The sequence below is a fragment of the Piliocolobus tephrosceles genome, chromosome 4, assembly GCF_002776525.5.
Source record: "Piliocolobus tephrosceles isolate RC106 chromosome 4, ASM277652v3, whole genome shotgun sequence".
Lineage (NCBI taxonomy): Eukaryota > Metazoa > Chordata > Mammalia > Primates > Cercopithecidae > Piliocolobus > Piliocolobus tephrosceles.
This window is the reverse complement of record NC_045437.1, coordinates 58,357,894-58,381,808: the sequence shown is the minus strand read 5'-3', so window position 1 is coordinate 58,381,808 and position 23,915 is coordinate 58,357,894. Positions and strand designations below refer to the sequence as shown.

Genomic DNA, 23,915 nt, shown 5'->3' with positions numbered 1-23,915 from the left:
GAAGTGTTGAATGAGGTATGAATATTGAACCAGTGCATTAACTTTTGTCTTGTCCTTAGGGTTTCTTCCTCCAATCCATTCAACTTAATGTCATATTAATATTTCTTTTTTTTTTGAGATGGAGTTTTCAGTCTTCTTGCCCAGGCTGCAGTGCAATGGCATGATCTCAGCTCACCGCAACCTCTGCTTCCCAGGTTCAAGCAATTCTCCTGCCTCAGCCTCCGAAGTAGCTGGAATTACAGGCATGCGCCACTATGCCTGGCTAATTTTGTACTTTTAGTAGAGACAGGGTTTCTCAATGTTGGTCAGGCTGGTCTTGAACTCATATTAATCTTTCTTTTTTGTTTGAGATGGAGTTTCACTCTTGTTGCCCAGGCTGGAGTGCAATGGCATGATCTTGGCTCACAGCAAACTCCACCTCCCAGGTTCAAGTGATTCTCCTGCCTCAGCCTCCCGAATACCTGGAATTACAGGCATGTGCCACCACACCCGACTAATTTTGTATTTTTAGTAGAGACAGGGTTTCTCCATGTTGGTCAGGCTGGTCTTGAACTCCCGACCTCAGGTGATCTACCCGCCTTGGCCTCCCAAAGTGCTGGGATTACAGGTGTCAGCCACCACACCTGGCCTTCATATTATATTTCTAAAGCAACATTATGATCAAATCATTTGTGGGTTCAAAAACTGTCAAAATCTTTCCAATGCCTATGGAATGAAGTTCAAATAACAGATTAAGGAAGGGAGGGATCTACCATTTATTAAATGCTTACTATGTCACACACTGTGCTAGGTAATTATCTAAGAACCCCATTTTATGAACATAAATGCTTATCATAAAGAGTGGTATGTTAAACATTATTATGAAAGTCTTGAGGAACAGGCTACTTTAAGATACGATGTCTTAAAAGTGGCATTTAAGGCAGGCTTTGAAAAGATTTTGATAGTGGAAGAGAATTTTGTGGACTTGGGATAGGATGATGGCAAATCCAGTTCCCTTATATTAATATGTGTTCCTTTTGTTGCCCCAGGAAAGATACATATCTCGTCACTAAGTGAATACCTATGTTGATGCAGAGACTACATCATAAGGCAGATCATTTTACTGTCAAACAAGTACCAGCATAATAATTAACAATACTGACATACAGCATTTACTGAATGTCAACATTTGCTGTACCAGATAATGTGCTAAGTGTTATACAAATGTTATTGCATATCCTCAGCACAATAGGAATATGATGAGATAGGCATTACTACACAAAAACAAAACACTTAGAAAAGCTAAATAATTTGATCAAGGTCTCTTGGCTAGTGAATAACTGAACCTAGACTACATCAATTAGAAACCACTGTGCCGTATTGTTGTAAATGATTTTTCTTTCATTCCGTGAAGTGATCTTCACAGTACCTTACAATACAATTGAGCACAGGATATTCTGGGAGCATCTAAGCTAGACTGGAGGAATTAAAGACAGAAGAATCTTAAAAGCTAAGAAGCCGCTAGGGCAGGAAGAAGAAGAGTATGCTAAAGCACACGTAACAGTCTATGCAGCAGAATGAAAGGATGAGGGAACATGGTATATTTAAAGACTGCTAAGTAGTCCAAAGTCAGGGGAAAAAATGGTAAAGTTGTAAGACATAAAGCTGGTAATCTAGAAGGCACTGCTTAGTAAAGTCTTACACTCAAAAGACAAAGGCATTCAGTTTTAATAACCTGAAAATACTGGGGAACTACTGAGAATTTTCCACTGGGATTTGAGTTTGGGAAAAATTAAAAGGATGTTAGAGTAATTAAATAAAGAGATAACCCCAACAGTGAGGCTGGAAGGGATGACAGATAAAAAAAAAAATTGAGAAGGAAGAATTAATAGTTGGGATGAGGGACAGGAAAGAATAAAGAATAGACTCATAGGGTGACTGATAAAACCAGTAACTAAAATAGTAAACATCAGAATACCTACTTTTTAAATTTTAGGCTTTTTTCCTCTAATCCATCCTGCAAGTTAATATCATATTAATCTTTCTAAAGCAATGCTGTTATCAAATCACTTGTGGGCTCAAAAATTGAAGATGTTTTTTCTTTTCTTGTGCCAAAACCTGTTACTTTGTGAAGTTTCCTGGAAGGCACTTGTTCTCTACTCTATGGCAATGGTCTCCAGAGGGTGGTTAACATACCTCAGGGAGTTTGCAAGGTATGAGGGGAAAAATTGTGATTTTTATCCAAAAATTAAGAGATTTTACTTTATTAAACACATATTGACTCACAACAGAATTTCCACATAATTTAGAAATAACTATACATATATCAAAAGTGTATACCTATACTTAAAAAAAGTTATAGTAAAGATACTATTACTAAAGCAACAATATATAATAAAAACAGTTACCATTTATGGTATGCCTATTATTTAGCAGGTACAATACTACTCTTTATTTACCTGTGTTTTACCCTTACAACTGAATTTTAGGTAGACGATATTCCCAATTTACAGGGTGAGAACACTGAAACCCTGACAAGTCTTTCATGATATCAGCTTAAATAACTGCCTAATGCTCTCAATTACTACATGGAAGGAGAAAGAAGCAAGAGGGTGCAAAAGGACTCTCCAGTGATTGTCCCCCTGCAGAAACATCAATTTGAACTATTCATGTAAAAGCTTCACAAGAGCTAATGAAACCAGATGAGACATCATAGTACCTGACTATAGCTTACCCGCATTACCCCTTCCACAACTCCAGACAGCACAGCATGGAGAGTGATACTATCTGCTTGAGGGAAACAGAGGTAAGTAAGCATAGGACTTTGTCTTAGACCCCAATACCATGCCTACCACAATAAAACCCAGCAATAGACAGACCCCCACAGCCTCTGACTCTAGGCCAGAATGCATGGACTAAGTCTTAGACCCATCCTGGTGCGGCATGGGAACCAGTATTCCCTGTAAAATGGACTCAAGTTGTGGACTGCATCACCACAGGCTAACTACACTGGGCTTGGCCTCCAAATAACCCACGTTAACAGGCAGGTCTCACCAACTGCCAGCTTCAAGGACACGCCAGTGATGGACAAGCCTCAGTGGCCATGGGTTTCAGGTGTGCCTCAGCACTGTGCCAAGTCATGGTAGTCCTGGGCATAGGGCACCCTATAGTGCTACCATTGTCAAGGGCTTAGGGATGACACCAGATGAACAGCCCAGAATCTCTGGACAGGCTTATTGTTGAAGGATATTCCCAGACAAAGCCAGACTGGAGACTAAAATAAGTATCTACTTCTTTAATGTTCAGGCATTGATGAATGACCACAAGGATGAAGAGCAATCTGGGAAACATGATGTCACCAAAAAGACAAAATAAGATGCCAGTGACTGGCCCTAAAGAAATGAAGATATAGGAAAGGTCTGATAAAGTATTCAAAAATAGCTGTTTTAAGGAAGCCTACGAAACTTCAAAACAAAACAAACCAAAAAACAGAGAAACCATTCAATGAAATTAGGAAAACAGTAAGTGACTGGAATGAGAAATTTAACAGAGATTAAAATAATTAATTGTAAAAAAAATCAAAGAGAGATCTTGGACTGATACATGCAATAAACAAAATAAGAAATGTAATACAGAGCATCAATAGCAGAACTGATGAAACAGAAGAAAGAGTCTGTGTGCTTGAAGACAGGTAAAAAAGAAAAAATAATGAAAAGAAATGAAAACTTACAGGACTTAAGGGATGGCATCAAAAGAGCAAACATATGTGTTATCGGGAATAAAGTAGAGGATGATAAAGGGGATAGAAAGATTATCTAAAGAAATAATAGCAGAAAACTTTCCAAACTGGGAGAAAGATACAAATATTCAAGTACAAGAAGGTCAAAGGTATCTTTTCACATTCAATGCAAATAAAGATTAAAGACAAAGAGAGAATCCTGAAAGTAGCAAAAGAAGCAAATAACACATAATGGAGTTCCAATACGCTTAGCTGCAGACTTCTCAGCAGAAACCTTAAAGGCCAGGAGATAATGGGATGATATATTTAAATTGTTGCAAGAAAAAAAAATTGCCAAACAAGAATCCTGTACCAAGAAAAGTTGTTCTTGAGAAATGAAGGAGAGATAAGACTTCCAGACAAACAACATCTGAGGGAGCTCATCACCACCAGACCTGTCTTACAAGAAATGCTAAGGAAGTTCAAGCTGAAAGAAAAGGATCCTTATGTATAACACAAAAACATCTGAAAGTATTACATTTACTAGTAAAAGTACACAGTTATATTCAGAATAATCTAATACTGTAATGGTGGTGTGTAAATCTCATATCTTTAGCATAAAGGTTAAAAGACAAAACTATTAAAAATAATAATCACTACAATAATTTTTTGTAAGATATGCAATATTAAAAGATATAAACTGCCACACCAAAATTGAAAATATGAGGTGGGGAAAGTAGAGTTTAAGTGCAGAGTTTGTGTGTGTGCGTGTGTGTGTCTGTGTGTGTGAGATCAGAGTAAAGTTGTTATCAGCTTAAAATAGCCTGTTATAAGAAGTTTTTTATAAACGTTGTTGTAAATACAAAGCAAAAACCTATATAGATTCACTAAAAACAAAAAACAAGGAATAAAAACACTATTAGAGAAAATCACTTAAACACAAAGGAAGATAGTAAGAGAGGAAGAAAGAATCTACAAAACAACTACAAAACAATGAAGAAAATGGTACCAGTAACCCCTTGCCTATCAATAATTAACTTAAATATAAATAGATTAAATTCTTCAATCACAAGACATAGAATGATTAATGGATAAGAAAACAAGACCAATGTATATGCTGTCTACAAGAGACTCACTTTACCTTTAAGGGTACACACAGACTGAAAGTAAAGGTAGGAAAAAAAAAATTCCACGCTAATGGAAACCAAGAGAGCAGGATAAGCTATACTTAAATATATAAAATAGACTTTAAGTCAAAATGGTAAAGAGAGACACTGAAGGTCTTTACATAATGATACAAAGATCAACTCGGCAAGAAGATATAACAATTGTAAATACATATGCTTTCAATATTGGATCACTTAAATATATAAAGCAAATATTAATAGATCTGAAGGGAGAGATAGACTGTAATGAAATAACAGGAGACTTCAACACCCCACTTTTGGCAATGGATAGATCACTCTGACATATAAAATCAACAAAGACACATAAGATTTAATATAAAATCAACAAAGACACGTAAGATTTAAACTCTACTCCAGACCAAATGAACCGAACAGACACATACAGAACATTCCATCCAACAGCTGAAGATATGCATTCTTCTTAATTGACTATAAAACATTCTCTAGGATAGATCCTATGTTAAGCCATAAAACACAGCATAACAAATTTAAAAAGATGGAAATAATATCAAGTATTGTCTCAAACCACAATGATATAAAACCAGAAATCAACAACAGGAAGAACTCTGAAAAATTCACAAGTACACGAAAATTAAACAACATGCTCTTGAAGAAGCAATGGGTCAACGAAGAAATTAAAAGAGAAATTTAAAAATTTCTTGAGAAAAATAAAAACAGAAACACAGCTACCAAAACCTATGAGATACAGCAAAAGCAGTTCTAAGAAGGAAGTTTATAGCAATAGATATCTATATGAAAAAAAGGCCTCAAATACAACCTAATGTTGTTATCTCAAGGAACTATAAAAGCAAGAGCAAAGCAAACCCAAAATTAGTCCAAGAAAGGAAATAACAAATATCATAACAGAAATAAATAAAATACAGACTAGACAAATAATATAAAAGATGAAGGAGATTTGTGAGAGAGGTGGCACCAAGATGGCCGAATAGGAACAGCTCCAACCTCCAGCTCCCAGCATGAGCGACACAGAAGGTGGGTGATTTCTGCATTTCCAACTGAGGTACTGGGTTCATCTCACTGGGGCGTGTTGGACAGTAGGTGCAGGACAGTGGGTGCAGCCTAAGGAGTGAGAGCCGAAGCAGGGCAAGGCATCGCTCACCTGGGAAGCGCAAGAGGGAAGGAAATTCCCTTTCCTAGCCAAGGGAAACTGTGACACACAACACCTGGAAAATCAGGTCACTCCCACCCTAATACTGCACTTTACCAAGGGTCTTAGCAAACAGCACATCAGGAGATTATATCCCGCACCTGGCTCAGAGGGTCCAACACCCAGGGAGCCTCCCTCATTGCTAGCACAGCAGTCTGAGATCTAACTGCAAGGCGGCAGCAAGGCTGGGGGAAGGGCGCCCACCATTGCTGAGGTAAACAAAGCAGCCAGAAAGCTCGAACTGGGTGGAGCCCGCCACAGCTTAAGGAGGCCTGACTGCCTCTGTTGACTCCACCTCTGGGGATAGGGCATAGCCAAACAAAAGGCAGCAGAAACCTCTGCAGATGTTAATGTCCCTGTCTGACAGCTTTGAAGAGAGTAGTGGTTCTCCCAGCATGGAATTTGAGATCTGAGAACGGACAGACTGCCTGCTCAAGTGGGTCCCTGACCCCCGAGTAGCCTAATTGGGAGACATCACTCACTAGGGGCAGACTGATACCTCACACTTCACACAGCCGGGTACACCTCTGAGATGAAGCTTCCAGAGGAATGATCAGACAGCAACATTTGCTGTTCAGCAATATTCACTCTTCTGCAGCCTCTGCTGCTGATACCCAGGCAAACAGGGTCTGGAGTGGACCTCTAGTAAACTCCAACAGACCTGTAACTGAGGGTCCTGACTGTTAGAAGGAAAACTAACAAAAAGAAAGGATATCCACACCAAAAACCCATCTGTAAGTCACTATCATCAAAGACCAAATGCAGATAAAACCACAAAGATGGGGAAAAAGCAGTGCAGAAAAGCTGAAAATTCTAAAATCAGAATGCCTCTCCCCCTCCAAAGGAACACAGTTCCTCACCAGCAATAGAACAAAGCTGGATGGAGAATGACTTTGACGAGTTGAGAGAAGAAGGCTACAGACGATCAAACTTCTCTGAGCTAAAGGAAGGACGAACCCAGCGCAAAGAAACTAAAAACCTTGAAAAAAGATTTGACGAATGGCTAACTAGAATAACCAATGTAGAGAAGTCCTTAAACAACTTGATAGAGATGAAAACCATGACATGAGAACTATGTGACAAACGCATAAGCTTCAGTAACCGACTCAATCAACTGGAAGAAAGGGTATCAGTGATTGAAGATCAAATGAATGAAATGAAGTGAGAAAAGAAGTTTAGAGAAAAAAGAGTGAAAAGAAATGAACAAAGCCTCCAAGAAATACGGGACTATGTGAAAAGACAAAATCTATATCTGATTGGTGTACCTGAAAGTGATGGGGAGAATGGAATCAAGTTGGAAAACACTCTGCAGGATATTATCCAGGAGAACTTCCTCAACCTAGCAAGGCAGGCCAACATTCTAATTCAGGAAATAAAGAGAACGCAACAAATATACTCCTCGAGAAGAGCAACTCCAAGGCACATAATTGTCAGATTCACCAAAGTTGAAATGAAGGAAAAACTGTTAAGGGCAGCCAGAGAGAAAGGTCGGGTTACCACAAAGGGAAGCCCATCAGACTAACAGCGGATCTCTCAGCAGAAACTCTAGAAGCCAGAAGAGAGTGGGGGCCAATATTCAACATTCTTAAAGAAAACAATTTTCAACCCAGAATTTCATATCCAGCCAAACTAAATTTCATAAGTGAAGGAGGAATAAAATCCTTTACAGACAAGCAAATGCTGAGAGATTTTGTCACCACCAGGCCTGCCCTACAAGAACTCCTGAAGGAAGAACTAAACATGCAGAGGAACAACCGGTACCAGCCACTGCAAAAAACATGCCAAAATGTAAAGACCATCGATGCTAGGAAGAAACTGCATCAACTAACGAGCAAAATAACCAGCTAACATCATAATGACAATATCAAGTTCACATATAACAATATCAACCTTAAATGTAAACGGGCTAAATGGTCCAATTAAAAGACACAGACTGGCAAACTGGATAAAGAGTCAAGACCCATCAGTTTGCTGTATTCAGGAGACCCATCACACATGCAGAGACACACATAGGCTCAAAATAAAGGGATGGAGGAAGATCTACCAAACAATTGGAAAACAAAAAAAGATAGGGGTTGCAATCCTAGTCTCTGATAAAACAGGCTTTAAACCAACAAAAATCAAAAGAGACAAAGAAGACCATTACATAATGGTAAAGAGATCAATTCAACAAGAAGACCTAACTATCCTAAATAGATATGCACCCAGTACAGGAGCACCCAGATCCATAAAGCAAGTCCTTAGAAACATACAAAGAGACTTAGATTCCCACAAAAAAATTTTTTTTTTTTTTGAGATGGAGTCTCACTGTGTCGTCCAGGCTGGAGTGCAGTGGCCAGATCTCGGCCACCCCATCAAAAACTAGGCAAAGGATATGAACAGACACTTCTCAAAAGAAGACATTTATGCAGCCAACAGACACATGACTCACCATCAGAGAAATGCAAATCAAAACCACAATGAGATACCATCTCACACCAGTTAGAATGGCAATCATTAAAAAGTCAGGAAACAACAGGTGCTGGAGAGAATGTAGAGAAATAGGAACACTTTTACACTGTTGGTGGGACTGTAAACTAGTTCAACCATTGTGGAAGACAGTGTGGTGACTCCTCAAGGATCTAGAACTAGAAATGCCATTTGACCCAGCCATCCCATTACTGGGTATATACCCAAAGGATTATGACCCAGCCATCCCATTACTGGGTATATACCCAAAGGATTATAAATCATGCTGCTTTAAAGACACATGAACACGTATGTTTATTGCGGCACTATTCACAATAGCAAAGACTTGGAACCAACCCAAATGTCCATCAATGACAGACTGGATTAAGAAAATATGGTACATATACACCATGGAATACTATGCAGCTATAAAAAAGGATGAGTTCATGTCCTTTGTTGGGACATGGATATAGATGGAAACCATCACTCTCAGCAAACTACTGCAAGAACAGAAAACCAAACACCGCATGTTCTCACTCACAGGTGGGAATTGAACAATGAGAACACTTGGACACAGGGTGGGGAACATGACACATTGGGGCTTGTTATGGGGTGGGGGAAGTGGGGAAGGATAGTATTAGGAGATATGTGTAATGTAAATGTTGAGTTAATGGGTGCAGCACACCAACACGACACATGTATACATAAGTAACAAACCTGCATGTTGTGCACATGTACCCTAGAATATAAAGTATAATAAAAAAAAAAGTTGAAGGAAATGAAGAGTTGTTTTTTGAAAAGAGAAATAAAATTGACAAACCTTTAGTTAGACTAACTAAAAAGAAAAAAGAGAGTAGATAAAATCACAGATAAAAAAGGAGACATTACAACTGATACCAGATACACTTCAGAAATACAAGGAACCGTAAGAGACTATTAGGAACAACATCATACCAACAAATTGGATAGCCTAGAAGAAATAAACTGAATTATGAAGAAATAACAAATCTGAGCAGGCTAATAAGTAAGAATATTAAATCACTAATAAAGAGTCTGCCATTGCCGGGCGCAGTGGCTCAAGCCTGTAATCCCAGCACTTTGGGAGGCTGAGATGGGCGGATCATGAGGTCAGGAGATCGAGACCATCCTGGCTAACACGGTGAAACCCTGTCTCTACCAAAAAATGCAAAAACAACTAGCTGGGCGAGGTGGTGGGCGCCTGTGGTCCCAGCTACTCGGGAGGCTGAGGCAGGAGAATGGTGTATATCCGGGAGGCGGAGCTTGCAGTGAGCTGAGATCCGGCCACTGCACTCCAGCCTGGGCGACAGAGCGAGACTCCGTCTCAAAAAAAAAAAAAGAGTCTGCCATCAAAGAAAAGTCCAGAGCCAGGTGGCCTCACTGATGAATTCTACCAAACTTTAAAGAAGTACTAGTATAAATTCTTTCAGACTCTTCTAAAAACCTGAAGAGGAAATACTTCCAAAGTCATTCTACAAGGATAGCAATAACCTGATACCAAGATGACACAGGAACAACAACAAAAAAGAAAACTACAGCCCAGATGCAGTGGCTCATGCCTGTAATCCCAGCACTTTGGGAGGCTGAGGCAGGCAGATCACCTGAGGTCAGGAGTTTGAGACCAACCTGGCCAACACGGTGAAACCCCCATCTCTACTAAATATACAAAAACAACAACAACAACAAAAACTGGGTGTGGTGGTGCTTGCCTGTAATCCCAGCTACTCGGGAGGCTGAGGCAGAAGAATCAGTTGAACTCAGGAGGTGGAGGTTGCAGTGAGCCGAGATTGCGACACTGTACTCCAGCCTGAGCAATGAGAGCAAACTCCATTTTAGAAAAAAAGAAAAAAAAAAAAAGAAAACTACAGGCCAATAGTCCTAATGAACATAGATGTAAATATCCTCAACAAAATATTAGTAAATCTACTCCAATAACTTATTAAAGAGATTACTCACCATGATAAAGTGGGATTCATTCCAGGGATGCAAGGATTTTTCAGCATATGCGAGTCAACAAATGTGATACATCACATTACCAACATGAAGGATAAAAAGCACGTGATCACGTCAATAGACATGTAGAAAGCATCTGTCAAAATTCAAAACCCCTTCATGATAAAACTCTCATCAAATTAGGTATAGAATGAATGTACCTACACATAGTAAAGGCCATACATGAAAAACGCAAAGCTAACATCACACAGAATGGGGGAAAAGTGAAAAGCTTTTCCTCTAAATCTGAAATAAGAAAGGATGCCCACTTTCACTCCTTCTATTCAACACAGTACTAGAAGTCCCAACAAGAACAATTAGTCAAGAGAAAGAAATAAAAGACATCCAAATTGGTAAGGAAGAAGTTAAACTGTCGCTACTTGCAGATGACATAATCTTATAGAAGACACTGAAGACTCAAGCCAAAAACTATTAGAACTGGTAAAAAAATTCAGTAGTTGCAGAATATAAAAATCAATATACCAACACCAGCAGTGTTTCTATACACTAACAGCAAACTAATTTGAAAAAGAAGTCAAGAAAACAATCCCACTTACGATAGCTATATAAAAAAATACTGGCTGGGCGCAGTGGCTCATGCCTGTAATCCCAACACTTTGGGAGGCCGAGGTGGGTGGATCACCTGAGGTCAGGAGTTCGAGATCAGCCTGGCCAACATAGCGAAACCCTGTCTCTACTAAAAATACAAAACATTAGCTGGGTGTGTTGGCGGGCTAGGGAGGCTGAGGCAGGAGAATCGCTTGAACCCAGGAGGTGGACGTTGCAGTGAGCCGAGATTGCACCAATGCACTCCAGCCTGGGCAATAAGAGCGAAACTCCATCTAAAACACACACACACACACCAAAAAAACCCCAAAAAACTTAGGAATAAATTTATCCATGGAGGTGAAAGATCTCTACACTGAAAACTGTAAAATACAGATGAAAGAAATTAAACAAAAAATAAACAGAAATACATCTGTGTTCGTGAATTGGAAGCATTAACACTGTTAAAATATCCATACTGCCAAAAGCAATCAACAGATTCAATGCAATCATTATCAAAATATCAATGACGTTCTTCACAGAAATAGAAAAAACAATCCTAAAATTCATGTGGAACCATAAAAGAACTTGAATAGCCAAAGCAATCCTGAGAACAAATAACAAAGCTAGAGGCATCACACTCTAGCTGAGATCTGACTTGAAAACATACTACAAAGCTACAGTAACTTAAACAGCATCATAGTGGCATTAAAACAGACACACAGATCAATGGACAGTATACAGCCTAGAAATAAATCCATCCATTGAACAGCCAACTGATTTTTGACAACAATGCCAAGAACACACATAGAGAAAGGATAATCTCTTCAATAAATGGTATTGGGAAAACTGGATCTACAAATGCAGAAACATGAAAGTAAATCCTCTCTCTCACCATATACAAAAGAAATCAACTCAAAATGAATTAAAGACTTAAATATAACACCTGAAACTAAAAATCTAGTAGAAAATGACAAGACAGAAGCCCCGTGACATTGGTCTGGGCAATGGCTTTTTGGATATGACCTCAAAAGCACAGGCATCAAAAGCAAACATAGATTAATGGGATTACATTAATCTCAAAAGCTTCTGCACAGTAAAGGACATAAGCCTCAGAGTAAAGAGGCAACCTATAGAATAGGGGAAAATATTTGCAAACCATATATATTTGATTAATATCCAAAACATATAAGGAACTCAACTCAAGAGCAGGATAATAAATAGCCCTATTAAAAAATGGGCAAATTCCTGAAAAGACGTTTCTCAAAATAAGAATTACAAATGGCCAAGAGAGGTACACAAAAAAATGCTCAGTATCAATAATCATCAAGGAAATATAAATCAAAAGCATAGTGAGACACACCTGTTATAATGGCTTTTATCAATATGACAAAAGATAATAAATGTGGCAAGGATGTTGGTGGGAATGTAAATTAGAACAGCCATTATGAAAAACAGTATAGAGGTTCCTCAAAAAATTAAAAATAGAACTACCACATGATCCAGCAATCCTACTACTGGGTTTATAACAAAAGGATATGACATCAGTGTGTCAAAGAGATACTTGCACCCCCATGTTCACTGCAACGTTATTCAAAAGATATGGAATCAATCTAAGTGTGCATCAATGGATGAATGGATATGGAATCAAGATATGAGATCAGCCGGGCGCGGTGGCTCAAGCCTGTAATCCCAGCACTTTGGGAGGCCGAGACGGGTAGATCACGAGGTCAGGAGATTGAGACCATCCTGGCTAACATGGTGAAACCCGTCTCTACTAAAAATACAAAAAACTAGCCGGGCGAGGTGGCGGGCGCCTGTAGTCCCAGCTACTGCGGAGGCTGAGGCAGAAGAATGGTGTGAACCCGGGAGGCGGAGCTTGCAGTGAGCTGAGATCCGGCCACTGCACTCCAGCCCGGGTGACAGAGCAAGACTCCATCTCAAAAAAAAAAGATATGAGATCAATCGAAGTGTGCATCAATGGATGAATGGATAAAGAAAATGTAGTGTACATATACAATGGAATACTATTCAGCTATAAAAAGAAGAAAATCCTGTAATTTGTGACAACAGGGATGAACCTGGAGGACATGATGTTAAGTGAAATCAGCTAGGCACAGAAAGATGGATACTCCATGATTTCGCTCATATGTGGAATCTGAAAAAGTTGATCTCTTAGAAGTAGAGTAGATGGTAGTTACCAGAGGCTGGGGTGGTTAGAAGAAAGGGGGTTTTGGGGAGATGTTGGTCAAAGGATATATAATTACAGTTAGATAGGAGGAGTAAGTTTAAGAGATCTATTGTTCAGCATGGTGACCACAGTTGATTATGATATACTGTGCTATTGAAAAATGCAAAGACAGTGGATGTTAAGTATTCTTATTGCAAAAATAACCATGAGATAATACATTTGTTAATTTGCTAGATTTAACCATTCTATAATGTATATATTCTATTTACTTCAAAACATCATGCTGTACATACATATGTACCATTTCATCTGCCAACTTTATTTTATTTTATTTATTTATTTAATTATTTGTTTTTTTTGAGATGGAGTCTTGCTCTGTTGCCCAGGCTGGAGTGCAGTGGCGTGATCTCAGCTCACTGCAAGCTCTGTCTCCTGGGTTAACGCCATTCTCCTGCCTCAGCCTCCCGAGTAGCTGGGACTACAGGCGCCCACCACCATGCCCAGCTAATTTTTTTATTTTTAGTAGAGACGGGGTTTCACCATGTTAGCCAGGATGGTCTTGATCTCCTGAGCTCATGATCCACCCGCCTCGGCCTCCCAAAGTGCTGGGATTACAAGCGTGAGCTACCATGCCTGGCCTGTCAACTTTAAAATGAAAAAAAAAAAGACGTTACTAAATGGCAGGACTGGTTCTCTCTGATAGCTCTTTAAAAATATGAAGACAGTGTGTTTTCCCTTAAAGTAATCTTTTCTGGTATCAACTGTAAGTATTTTATGTAGGTCAGTTTCTGGGATACCCTAGTCATCTATGCATGAATTACTTTTACTTTGATCAAGTCCACTCTAAAATGTATTATCCATTTTCAACACACTATTTTAGATATGGACTTAATAGAAAAAATCCAAAGGGCATGAGACTCACCTTTAAGAAGGAAAGAAAAATGGAATAGAACCACATGAACAATTTATATATACATTCAGTACCATTTATATTTATCACATTAAACTTTGACACACATGCCCAGTTACTCTTCCAGAGTGATCCTGTCACTTCTCCACTCATAAGCCTTCAGTGGCTTTCCATCTCATCCAGAGAAAAGCCTGAGCCCTTACAAAGGCCTGCAGGGCCTGTATGCTCTGGCACCCTAGTTCCTTCTGTTCCTCATCTGTTATTCCCTTCATATTCCAAGGCAAGAACCTCTTAGCTCTTCCTTGTGTATCCCAAGCAAATTCTCGCCTCAGGGTCTTTGTACCTTTTTTCTTTCTCCGACTAGAATGGTATCCCTCAGCAAACAACTGATGAGCCACTTCCCCATTTCCTTCAGGCCAAATGTCACCTTAGTGAAGCCTACCCTGACTGCCCTATGTGAAACAGCAACTCCAACTTCCCAATATTTCCTGTGCTCCTTTCTTTGCTTTGCTTTTCTTCATAGTCCTTACTCAATCTAATATATAATTTATCCATCTATTAATTGATCGATGCCTTTCATCCTCTTGCTGAAATGTAAGCTCCATGAGGACAGGACTTTTCCATGTTTTGCCCACTGCTGTCTAATACTGCCTGGCAAATTAAATGCTAATTGTTATTAGCACAGTATCTGACATATAAGCTCTCAATAAATATTAGCTATTATTATTATCACCAAATTATAAGCTTTTAGCAGTTTATTCTGAAAATTACTAAACCATAGGCATACCTGGTAAGACTACAACATACATAAAAACAAGTACCAGAAATTAATAGTCACATAAGAATACAGCATCTTCAAAATATATTTATTCCAGTAGTATTAATAGTCACATAAGAATATAGCACCTTCAAAATATATTTATTCCGGTAGTATTAAATAAAGTACTACATATCCTAGCACCATAAAATTCACTGTGAATTTTGCTTATAAGTCATATATAGTACAGGTTAAGTATCCCCATCCAAAATGATTAGGACTAGAAGTATTTTGGATTTTAGAATATTTGCATTACTGCCTGAACATCCCTAATCTGAATATGCAAAATCTGAAATGTTCCAATGAGCACTTCCTTTGTGTGTCATGCTAGCACTCAAAAAGTTTCAGATTTTGGAACATTTCAGATTTCAGATTTTCAGATTAGAGATACACAACCTATATAAAATTTGATTACTTAGCTTAATATCTTTAATTTATATCAGTAGTCCTCAGTCTTTTTTTCTGTACTACACTTTGCAGTCCCATTGAGAACAGTTTTCTCTACTATACTTTGCACTCCCATTGAGAACAGTGGCTCAGTAGAACAGTGATTCTCTGCTAAGTAGGGGCAATGTGGTAGGTAGTGGGTAAGGGTGGGTTGTCTTGAGTTGAGAATTACTAGTCCACGTAATGGAAACACATTTTTCAAAAGAGCTGTCATTCAAAGGGAATAAATGAGTTACGTATATATATAAAAAAAAAATCAAGTGTATGTCACATATCCATTTCTTAATTTATACCCAAATATATATACTTAAACATCTCTTACAAGTGTGTTTTCTCCATTGGAACTATTCCAGAGCCTCATTCGATTATCTGTACCAACAGTGAGGAGGTGAAGCCCATCACTTGTAAAACATAAGCCATTAACTTTTCCATTATGAGCAGTGTTTGCTGCAATGAAAAATATAGTTCAGTTTATCTGTTCTTGTATTCAGGACATATTTAATGTTTGATGATATAATTATTTAAACATATTAAAGGACAACTACTTGAGTTACTTAAAAAATGTAAGTAGATTATACTTAAAATTAACCAACCCTTTAGATTATTTGAATAGGATAAACTATATAAATCAGAACCATAAAAATAGAGGAAAACAAGAAAAAAGGGAAAAAATTTCTGCCAAACATACTTTTTTTTTTCCAGCAAGGAAGCTGTGCCATGAAATTCAATTAAGTGTGTAGCTTAACACTAAAATTTAAAATTAAATGCCTTTCATCTCTCTTATATAATATTTTTTATTGCTAACCTAAAAATAATTCCATGGACTATTCAAATCAATAATTCTAGTGTTTTCCATTAAAAAAAAAAAAAACCTTAACGGGAAGGATGACTGTTGTAGTCTCAAAAATTATATCACTTTCAAAACTAACAAGTTCGAGAAAGCATAATTCTAAAACAGCCTAATTAATTTAAAAACATATAAAACATGTTTTATATAGTTTACATGTTCATAATATTTTTTAAAAAAAACCATATAAATTCTAACATATGAAATATATTAGGATGAACTATATAAAACCTATGATTGTTTATAGTTTTTTAGTTTAAAAATACATAGTTTTTTAGTTTAAAAACTATATAAAACAATCATAGGTTTTATATAGTCCATTCTAATATATTTCTGGTCCAGAATTAATTCTATACCAAAATTTCTACATAGGAATTAAATTCTACTGTAAAAATGCAGTTTACGTACTTTGTCACATGGATTGCAGCTGACTCACATTTAACACAATTTTATGTTGATACAATGGCCACAAAATGTTACTATTTCTGTAATTTATTGTGACTTTTTAAATGGCATTGAATTTGTATAGTTGGTCTCAATGGAGCAAAAACAAAATAAGTAAAGCAAGTTAATTCAGAAAAATTTCTACTTTTGAAAATTTGGGGGCAAATGAAACTGCCATTTTTATTTGTATCTTAAAGAGAATCATAAGTTTTTTTTACATAAATTAAGAAAGTGATATATGATGAATGCCTTTTTAAAAAATGATAAAGTTCGCAATTTGTCAATATGCATTTATTATTTGGCTTCAATTAAAAATGTTCAATGTGAAAAAATACTATCACTGTCGTATTTCTTCATTAACGTGTTCTTCCTTACCTGATTCAACAGCTTGTGACTTTTTCCCATTATGTTGATCAAGAGTAATCAAACATCCTGATGCTCTTCTCACATCCCATAATTTTACTCTACTATCAGCACTGAGAATAAATAAGTGTTACATTGACATATGTAGCTAGGACAATGACTGTACCCCTCACCCACCTTTCTAGTTTTACGGCACACAGAGGTCTCGTTATATAGGTACGTATGTATTCGTACATTAGGGTTGTTGAATTTTCGCCTTTTCAGCAAATATTCAATAGTCACAATAGCTCAAATTAGTGAGTAAATAGAAAAAAAAAAAACTCACCTTTCTTTTCCAGATGTCACCTTTCTTTTCCAAATAACAAGAACAAACTTTTGCTGTTTTTTTGTACCGTTTTAAATTACATGAGCATCTTTTCTCCCAAGGACCAGAAAGGCTTGTAGCTTGTTCCTAGTAAGTTCCTTACCATACTTTCTCTACTGCTTGTTATCCAAATGCTGTCAAGACAAGCAGTTAACTAATTTCACTTTGCTCAAGAATCTATTTGCCATGATTTGGTGTCTTTTTCCTTTTTATATAAAAAACAGTAAGAGTAAGGTGAATAATGAGGACAATGCATTTCCATTTGGTTTCCTATACTCAAATCAATCTTTGCCATATATGTGAGAACTATATTTAATGTTGCCTAGAAATTAAACACTTACTTCCATTTTCTTTCAAGTAAGCAAAAAGAAGAAAAGTAAATCTATGATCAGACATCTATTTCAGCTTCTAGATTATTTCTAAAGAAAAATGCCCGGCAATCCGATGTGCTCCTAATCAGTTCAACTGATGCTATCATGTCCTCACAAGGACCTCAACAATATTGTAACCAGGGGGCTTATCAATGTCATTTTAATGAGAGAGCACTACATTACATTTTTATAAGCCTATTTTTTATTTATAAGTTTAAAAAAAATATACACACAGGGTGTACTGGTTTCTATAATCTCGATTCTTTTCACAGATGACCATCAAACCTAGCCAACTGGAATGGTCAGCAAAAAGCTAGCATTTCCCATTCTTAAGTTGGTTTTCTTTCTTTCCAGGTGAGGGAAATGAAATCAATATGAGGATTTACGTTTCTTCTGAAATAGATTAGATTTGAACATATCCAACTTTTAACACTGATTACTAGGTCCATTCTGGTACTGATTCAAATTCCTGGAGTATTCTTATAATTGAAAGCTTCTTAGCTCTCCTCTTATCTGATGAAAACCAAGTTAAGCATGAAAAATGTAAAATCCACCCAAGCATAACCAGCACCTAGTTCCTAACCTTCATACCTCTTTAGCTAGTCTTCTTATGGCTACATTATAGACCTTGCTGCACGTTAGAAATGGTAAATTTCAACATCACATTCTGCCAATTATTAACAGAAGCTTTTCTGGGGCCTAAACTGTGGCAGGGAGTGAGGGCTGGCAACTTAAAAAAAAATCCAGACACAGATCTTTATAAAATTAATATGAATAGCTTTTGTAATAATTCTTCTTCTACTTAAAGCTTTATGAAAATATATCAAAATATTTGATTAGTACTTCCTATCCCTTCAGTTTTTAAGTTTTCTTAGTCTAACTCTCCTACTTCATTAGATCCTTGATCCTTCCTACAAGCCTTTTTGTGATTTTATTTTTTTCCTTTTACTCACTAAATTTACTCAATTCTAAATTTTCAGGCACTGAGGTACTTTTCTGTAGACACTGAAAATTGTTAAACCTCTTTCATTTAATGTTTTAATTTCTGTGGCTTATTACAGCTGTGCTCTACATCTTCAACTGAGAACAACTGCCCAGTAATCCTATGTGCCCTTAATCAGCTCCCTCACTCTTTCCATCTATGATTCCAGATCCATACTATCTTTCCTCAAAATTGCATCCTCATTCCTATATTTTCAAGAGGTGACATCAAGTTCTACTCCACTAAAAACCAAGAGAAGCCATTAAGTCTGAATTTCTTGAGCTTCTCTGCCAAAGCTACAAACTTAACTGTATCCACGTTCACCTCTTCCTTTTTCCATTTAGTCTCACAGTGCTCTTCATGTGCCAAACTAGGTGTCCCCTCCACCCTCATCTAGATCCTTGATACTAATCACTTCTGTGTATTCGAGGACCTAATGTACCAATTATTCCCTCCATTTCTTATCTTCACCTGTTTCTCTCTACTGGTACTCTTTCCCCAGCATATAAATATGCAATACTCTTTTTCTCCAGCAAACAAATAAACCTCCCCACATCTTTTGATCCTCTCAGAGTTAAGTGATCCTGCTTTCTTTTCATATATTACTCCTTCCAGAGATGTACCTCTATTAAAGCATTTTTCAGGATGTCCTGTAATCACTGATTTTTGACTATATGCCTCATTAGATCATTAGATTGTTGGCTTTTCGAAGCCTTAGTTACCTGTGTCCCTAGCACAACGCTTGGCATGTGGGAGGAAGTCATTAAATATCAGAAAATTGAATCAATTAATGTGTGGATACATCACATTCAAAAGAATTCCAGGTTAAAGATAATGCATAAAAATGCTCTATTTAAAAATTTGCACAGTGTTATACTTTTGTGTGTAAGAATGACACAACACAGTTCCTCTGTGTTCTAAGGTGAGACACCTTGAAGGTGGATAGGATTAGATTTAGAATACAAAGGAAGACTTCTTTTGGTGACATGAATTAAAATTTCTAACTCAATACTTCATTTTAAAGGAGTGAATTAATAATTAAATATGCTAAAATACATACATTACATAAATGTAGACTTTTCAAAATGCTTATTCTTAATTACTAACTTCAAAAGCAAATAATTTTACCTTGCTGTTGCCAAGATATAGTCATAACGTGGCGACCAGGAAACTGCTAATATTTCTTGTCTGTGACCTGCAAATACAACTATATGAAAAGTCTTGCAAGATATCCGAAAAATCAGAAGATAAAGTGCCAATAATTTTGCCTGATTCTGAAGAAAGTGAGGCTAAACACTCAATGTGGATATGGTCATTTCTCAGATTTATAAGAATCGACATTTCAATGCTAATGTGAAGTTTACAGGAGTATTTCTAACACATGGTATTTTATTGTAAAAGAACTAGTTTTGCTTTGGAAAAAAGAGAGTTAGTCTTTCTTTTTAAATACAGTAGTTAGCCTATGGCAGTAAATCCATATAACTCAAGCTCAGTTACTATAATAAAATACACAAGATAAACATTTTAAAGGATAAAAATGTTTCCCAATTTCTCATGAAGTTATAAGAGAAAATTACTTTAATTCATGATTGTAGAAAAGCATTTATATAAAATGGTTTTTTCTAGAAAGCACAGGTGATAAATTCAAAGGGTAAGTGATTTCAATATTTTAATTCACTTTTACCTAACTGAACTATTCACATAAGACATTTCCATCTGCTCAGCTTATATTAATAAAAATTCATAATAATGTCAAAAATGCTACCCATCTCACCAACTTTTCTTAATATATGTTATATGTTTCTTTCAGATGACTAAAAATATATAAATTATATTCTATCTTTTCATTGTTTAGAATTAGACAATCTAATACTGATAAAAGTAGCAAGAATAATTTAAATACACCTTTACCAAAGAATTACTTCAATACATTTTTCTAAAATGTTTTTACTGAGAAAAAATGTACCTAAATATTAAGAACAATATTTACTCATTAGCCAGAATATTAAATAATACATGAGACAAATACACTGATGTGAGTTGCATTAGTTTTTTTAAATGTAGAAATAACACAAGGTTTTGAGTTAGAACTATTTTTCATCTTGTTTGAGCTTCCCCAATGACCACTGTTCACATAAATGTCTTTTCAGTGGTTCAGTTTTATAAGAATAATGCACGGAAGGATCTTTATTTCCCTGCTGACTTTTAACAACTAGCACAAAGTACATCAGTCATGTCACTTACAAAGAATACATTGTTAGTAACGTTTCTTTTTATTGAATTGTTTACTCAAAGTAGTTGCTGTTTGAAATAAAATAAAAATACCCTGTAGAATGTGAGAACAGGATCCAGACTTCAAGTCACAAAGTTGTACTTTGGGTCCTCTAGTACCAACTGTAAAAACAGAACCGGTTTAATTTTATCATAAGTCATCATCAAAAGGAAACAAGACATTATCATTAGTAATCATGACATTTTCACTGTATCCATGCAGAAATATAAAGATATATGCCAAAAATACATGGTCATTTTTAATGTTAAATTTAGAAAAGTTATTTTAACTACAGTTACATTTTAGTAGTAAGAAACCTCTATTATTCCATTTATTTTTTATTCTGAAATAATTATAGATTTGCAAGCAACTGCAAAGCTAGTATAAAGAGAACTGTGTACCCTTCACTAGGTTTCCCCAACGATTATGTGTGAGCTTACTAAACCACAGTATCAAACCCAGGAAATTTATATTGGTAAATGTGTATGTATATATGTACAGGTCTCCATTTTATCACATCAAATCATTGTATTTTAATAGCTTAGTTTTTCCAAGTTAATGATACACTTCCAATCACTAGTAACAGATTCACAGAAACTCTGGACACAGACTGAAAGGACCTCAAAGACAACTTAGTTCCTAGCTCTTCTTTATAGATGAAAGGGCTGACTGATATCCAGAGGTAGAGACTCACGTGGTGCCACAAAAATAATGAATCACAGGGCCCAGATACCTGATACCAGAAAATCATTTTTTCTCCCTTATAATATGAAGATGTTTGTTGCAGGTGCTTTTATATAAATTGATGCTTAATTTGAATCACAATCTTACAGAAAGAAAGAATTTCCTTGTTTTATTGTGTCAAATTGGGAAAGTTGCCAAATTTTATTCATGTAAAATCTCTGAAACTTCGGTGGCTTAAAAGGAAGTCTTTAGAGGACAGAAATATGCTCTTATTCTCTGAATCCTGGCCACTAGCATAGTGCTTACCTTGCACAATATCTGTTGAACTGAATATAAATAGTACATATATATATATATAAAGAATTGTGATATTCCTGTGGGTTAAAATGTCTACATCAAAACTAACTAGAAATAAAAAGGGATAAAGATTTCAATATTTCAAAAGACAAAAGAATACACTTACAAACCTGCTACCAAACAGTGCTTGGTGGAGACTGGAGACATATGATGACTATAAACTGTTTCCTCAAAATTAAATACATCTGCAGTCTGGTAATCAAAAGACATTAAAAAAGTATAAGGTTTAAGTAAAAAAGCAGTAAGATTTCTATTTACTTTTCCCTAAATTTGTAGCTATTTTTAAATTGACTGTTAGCAATTCAACTTAAACATAGGAATGTAATACCCCAAAAAACCTTGATAATTTGAAATCCTGTCATTTACAACATTCTTTTCCCTTCTTTGAGAAAAAAATATGTTTTCCCAATAAATCCTACAAATTAAGAAAATACAAGTATGTGGCTTACCATATTCCTTTCCACCCAACCTGGTGGGGAGAGAGCTCAGCATCTACATGGATGATGTAGTCAGCACTACATGGATGATGTATCTCAGTTCCATATAAGCTGACACCCAGGACACTGTCACTACCTAGAATTGCCCCTTCTTTGAAATCATACATTTCAGTTATCTATGACCACAGTCTTCTAGAATTTTCAGCTTTTCCCCACCAAATACTCTCAAGAAATCCGAATAAACTCTGGAACCCCTATCAGTTCCTTTCATCTACTTCTCTTCCTCTCCAGCTTGGATTTCAAAGTCCAATACCAATACCAAAGTCAACTGCCACTATCTGCAATTCCTTTGCTAATATCCTTCCATTTGTCAAGACTTCAACCCTGGGTGATTCCAAATGTCTGCCTTCTCTGTACTTACATCCAAATTGATCTACCTTAGGGGTTGGTAAACTTTCTGTTAAAGTCAGATGGTAAATATTTTAGGCTTTCAGGTCCAACTACTCATCTCTGTCACTGCAGTGTTAAAGCAGTCATAGACAATAAATGAACATATTGTAACTGCTTATCAGGTTCTTTCTGCCTGCTACACAAACAAAACCAATTCATGAAGGCCATGGCATTGCAGTAAAGAGTTTAACTGATGCAAGGCTGGCCGTGCCAAGTGGGAGATGGGATTTATTAACATTAATCAATCTCCTTGAAGTCTTGTAGGTTAGGGGTTTTTCAAAGGTAGTTTGAAGGAAGGGGTGGGAGTGGTTAGGCAATGAATGGGTGCTTGCTGTTGACTGGTTGCGGGTGCAACCATAAGGTGTGGGGAATGGTCCTCTTGTGCACTGAGCCACTTTTGGGTGGGGCCACAGGGGCAGTTGGCAGGTCCAGGTGGTGCCACAGGTGTCAGACATGAAAAAATCCTGAAAAGATATCTCAAAAGGCCAATCTCAGGTTCTGCAGTTGTGATGTTATCTACAGGAGTAATTGGGGAAGTTATATATCTTGTGACCTCTGGAATAATGGCTGGCAATCATTTATGTCTCTTTATTTATTTATTTATCTATTTTTGAGACCAGGTTATGAGACTGGCTAATTTTTGTATTTTTGGTAGAGATGGGGTTTTGCCATGTTGCCCAGCCTGGCCTCGAACTCCTGGGCTCAAGCAATCCACCCTCCTTGGCCTCCCAAACTGTTGGGATTACAGGTGTGAGCCACTGCTGAGCCTATATCTTAGCAGAATTCAGGCTCCTCTCCTCCTCCTAGTCTGGGGCTTTACAAAGGTGGCTGAGTTTTGGAGAAGGGCTATTATCATTTAAACTATAAAATGGCTGGGGGCAGTGGCTCACCCCTGTAATCCCAGTACTTTGGGAGGCCAAGGT

General features: G+C 36.8%; 1 protein-coding gene across 2 annotated transcripts in view; it reads right to left on the bottom strand.

The window, feature by feature from the left end:
- Window positions 1-23,915, bottom strand: part of ERCC8 (ERCC excision repair 8, CSA ubiquitin ligase complex subunit) — an 80,603-nt gene that overhangs the window by 15,695 nt on the left and 40,993 nt on the right. For both annotated transcript variants that reach the window (XM_023210488.1, XM_023210489.1), the window contains 5 exons: window positions 22,216-22,297; window positions 21,118-21,186; window positions 19,921-19,987; window positions 17,088-17,188; window positions 15,744-15,868 (listed from right to left, as the gene is read on the bottom strand). In XM_023210488.1, coding sequence (XP_023066256.1) covers window positions 15,744-15,868; window positions 17,088-17,188; window positions 19,921-19,987; window positions 21,118-21,186; window positions 22,216-22,297 — 444 coding nt within the window. The remainder of the gene's footprint in view (window positions 1-15,743; window positions 15,869-17,087; window positions 17,189-19,920; window positions 19,988-21,117; window positions 21,187-22,215; window positions 22,298-23,915) is intronic.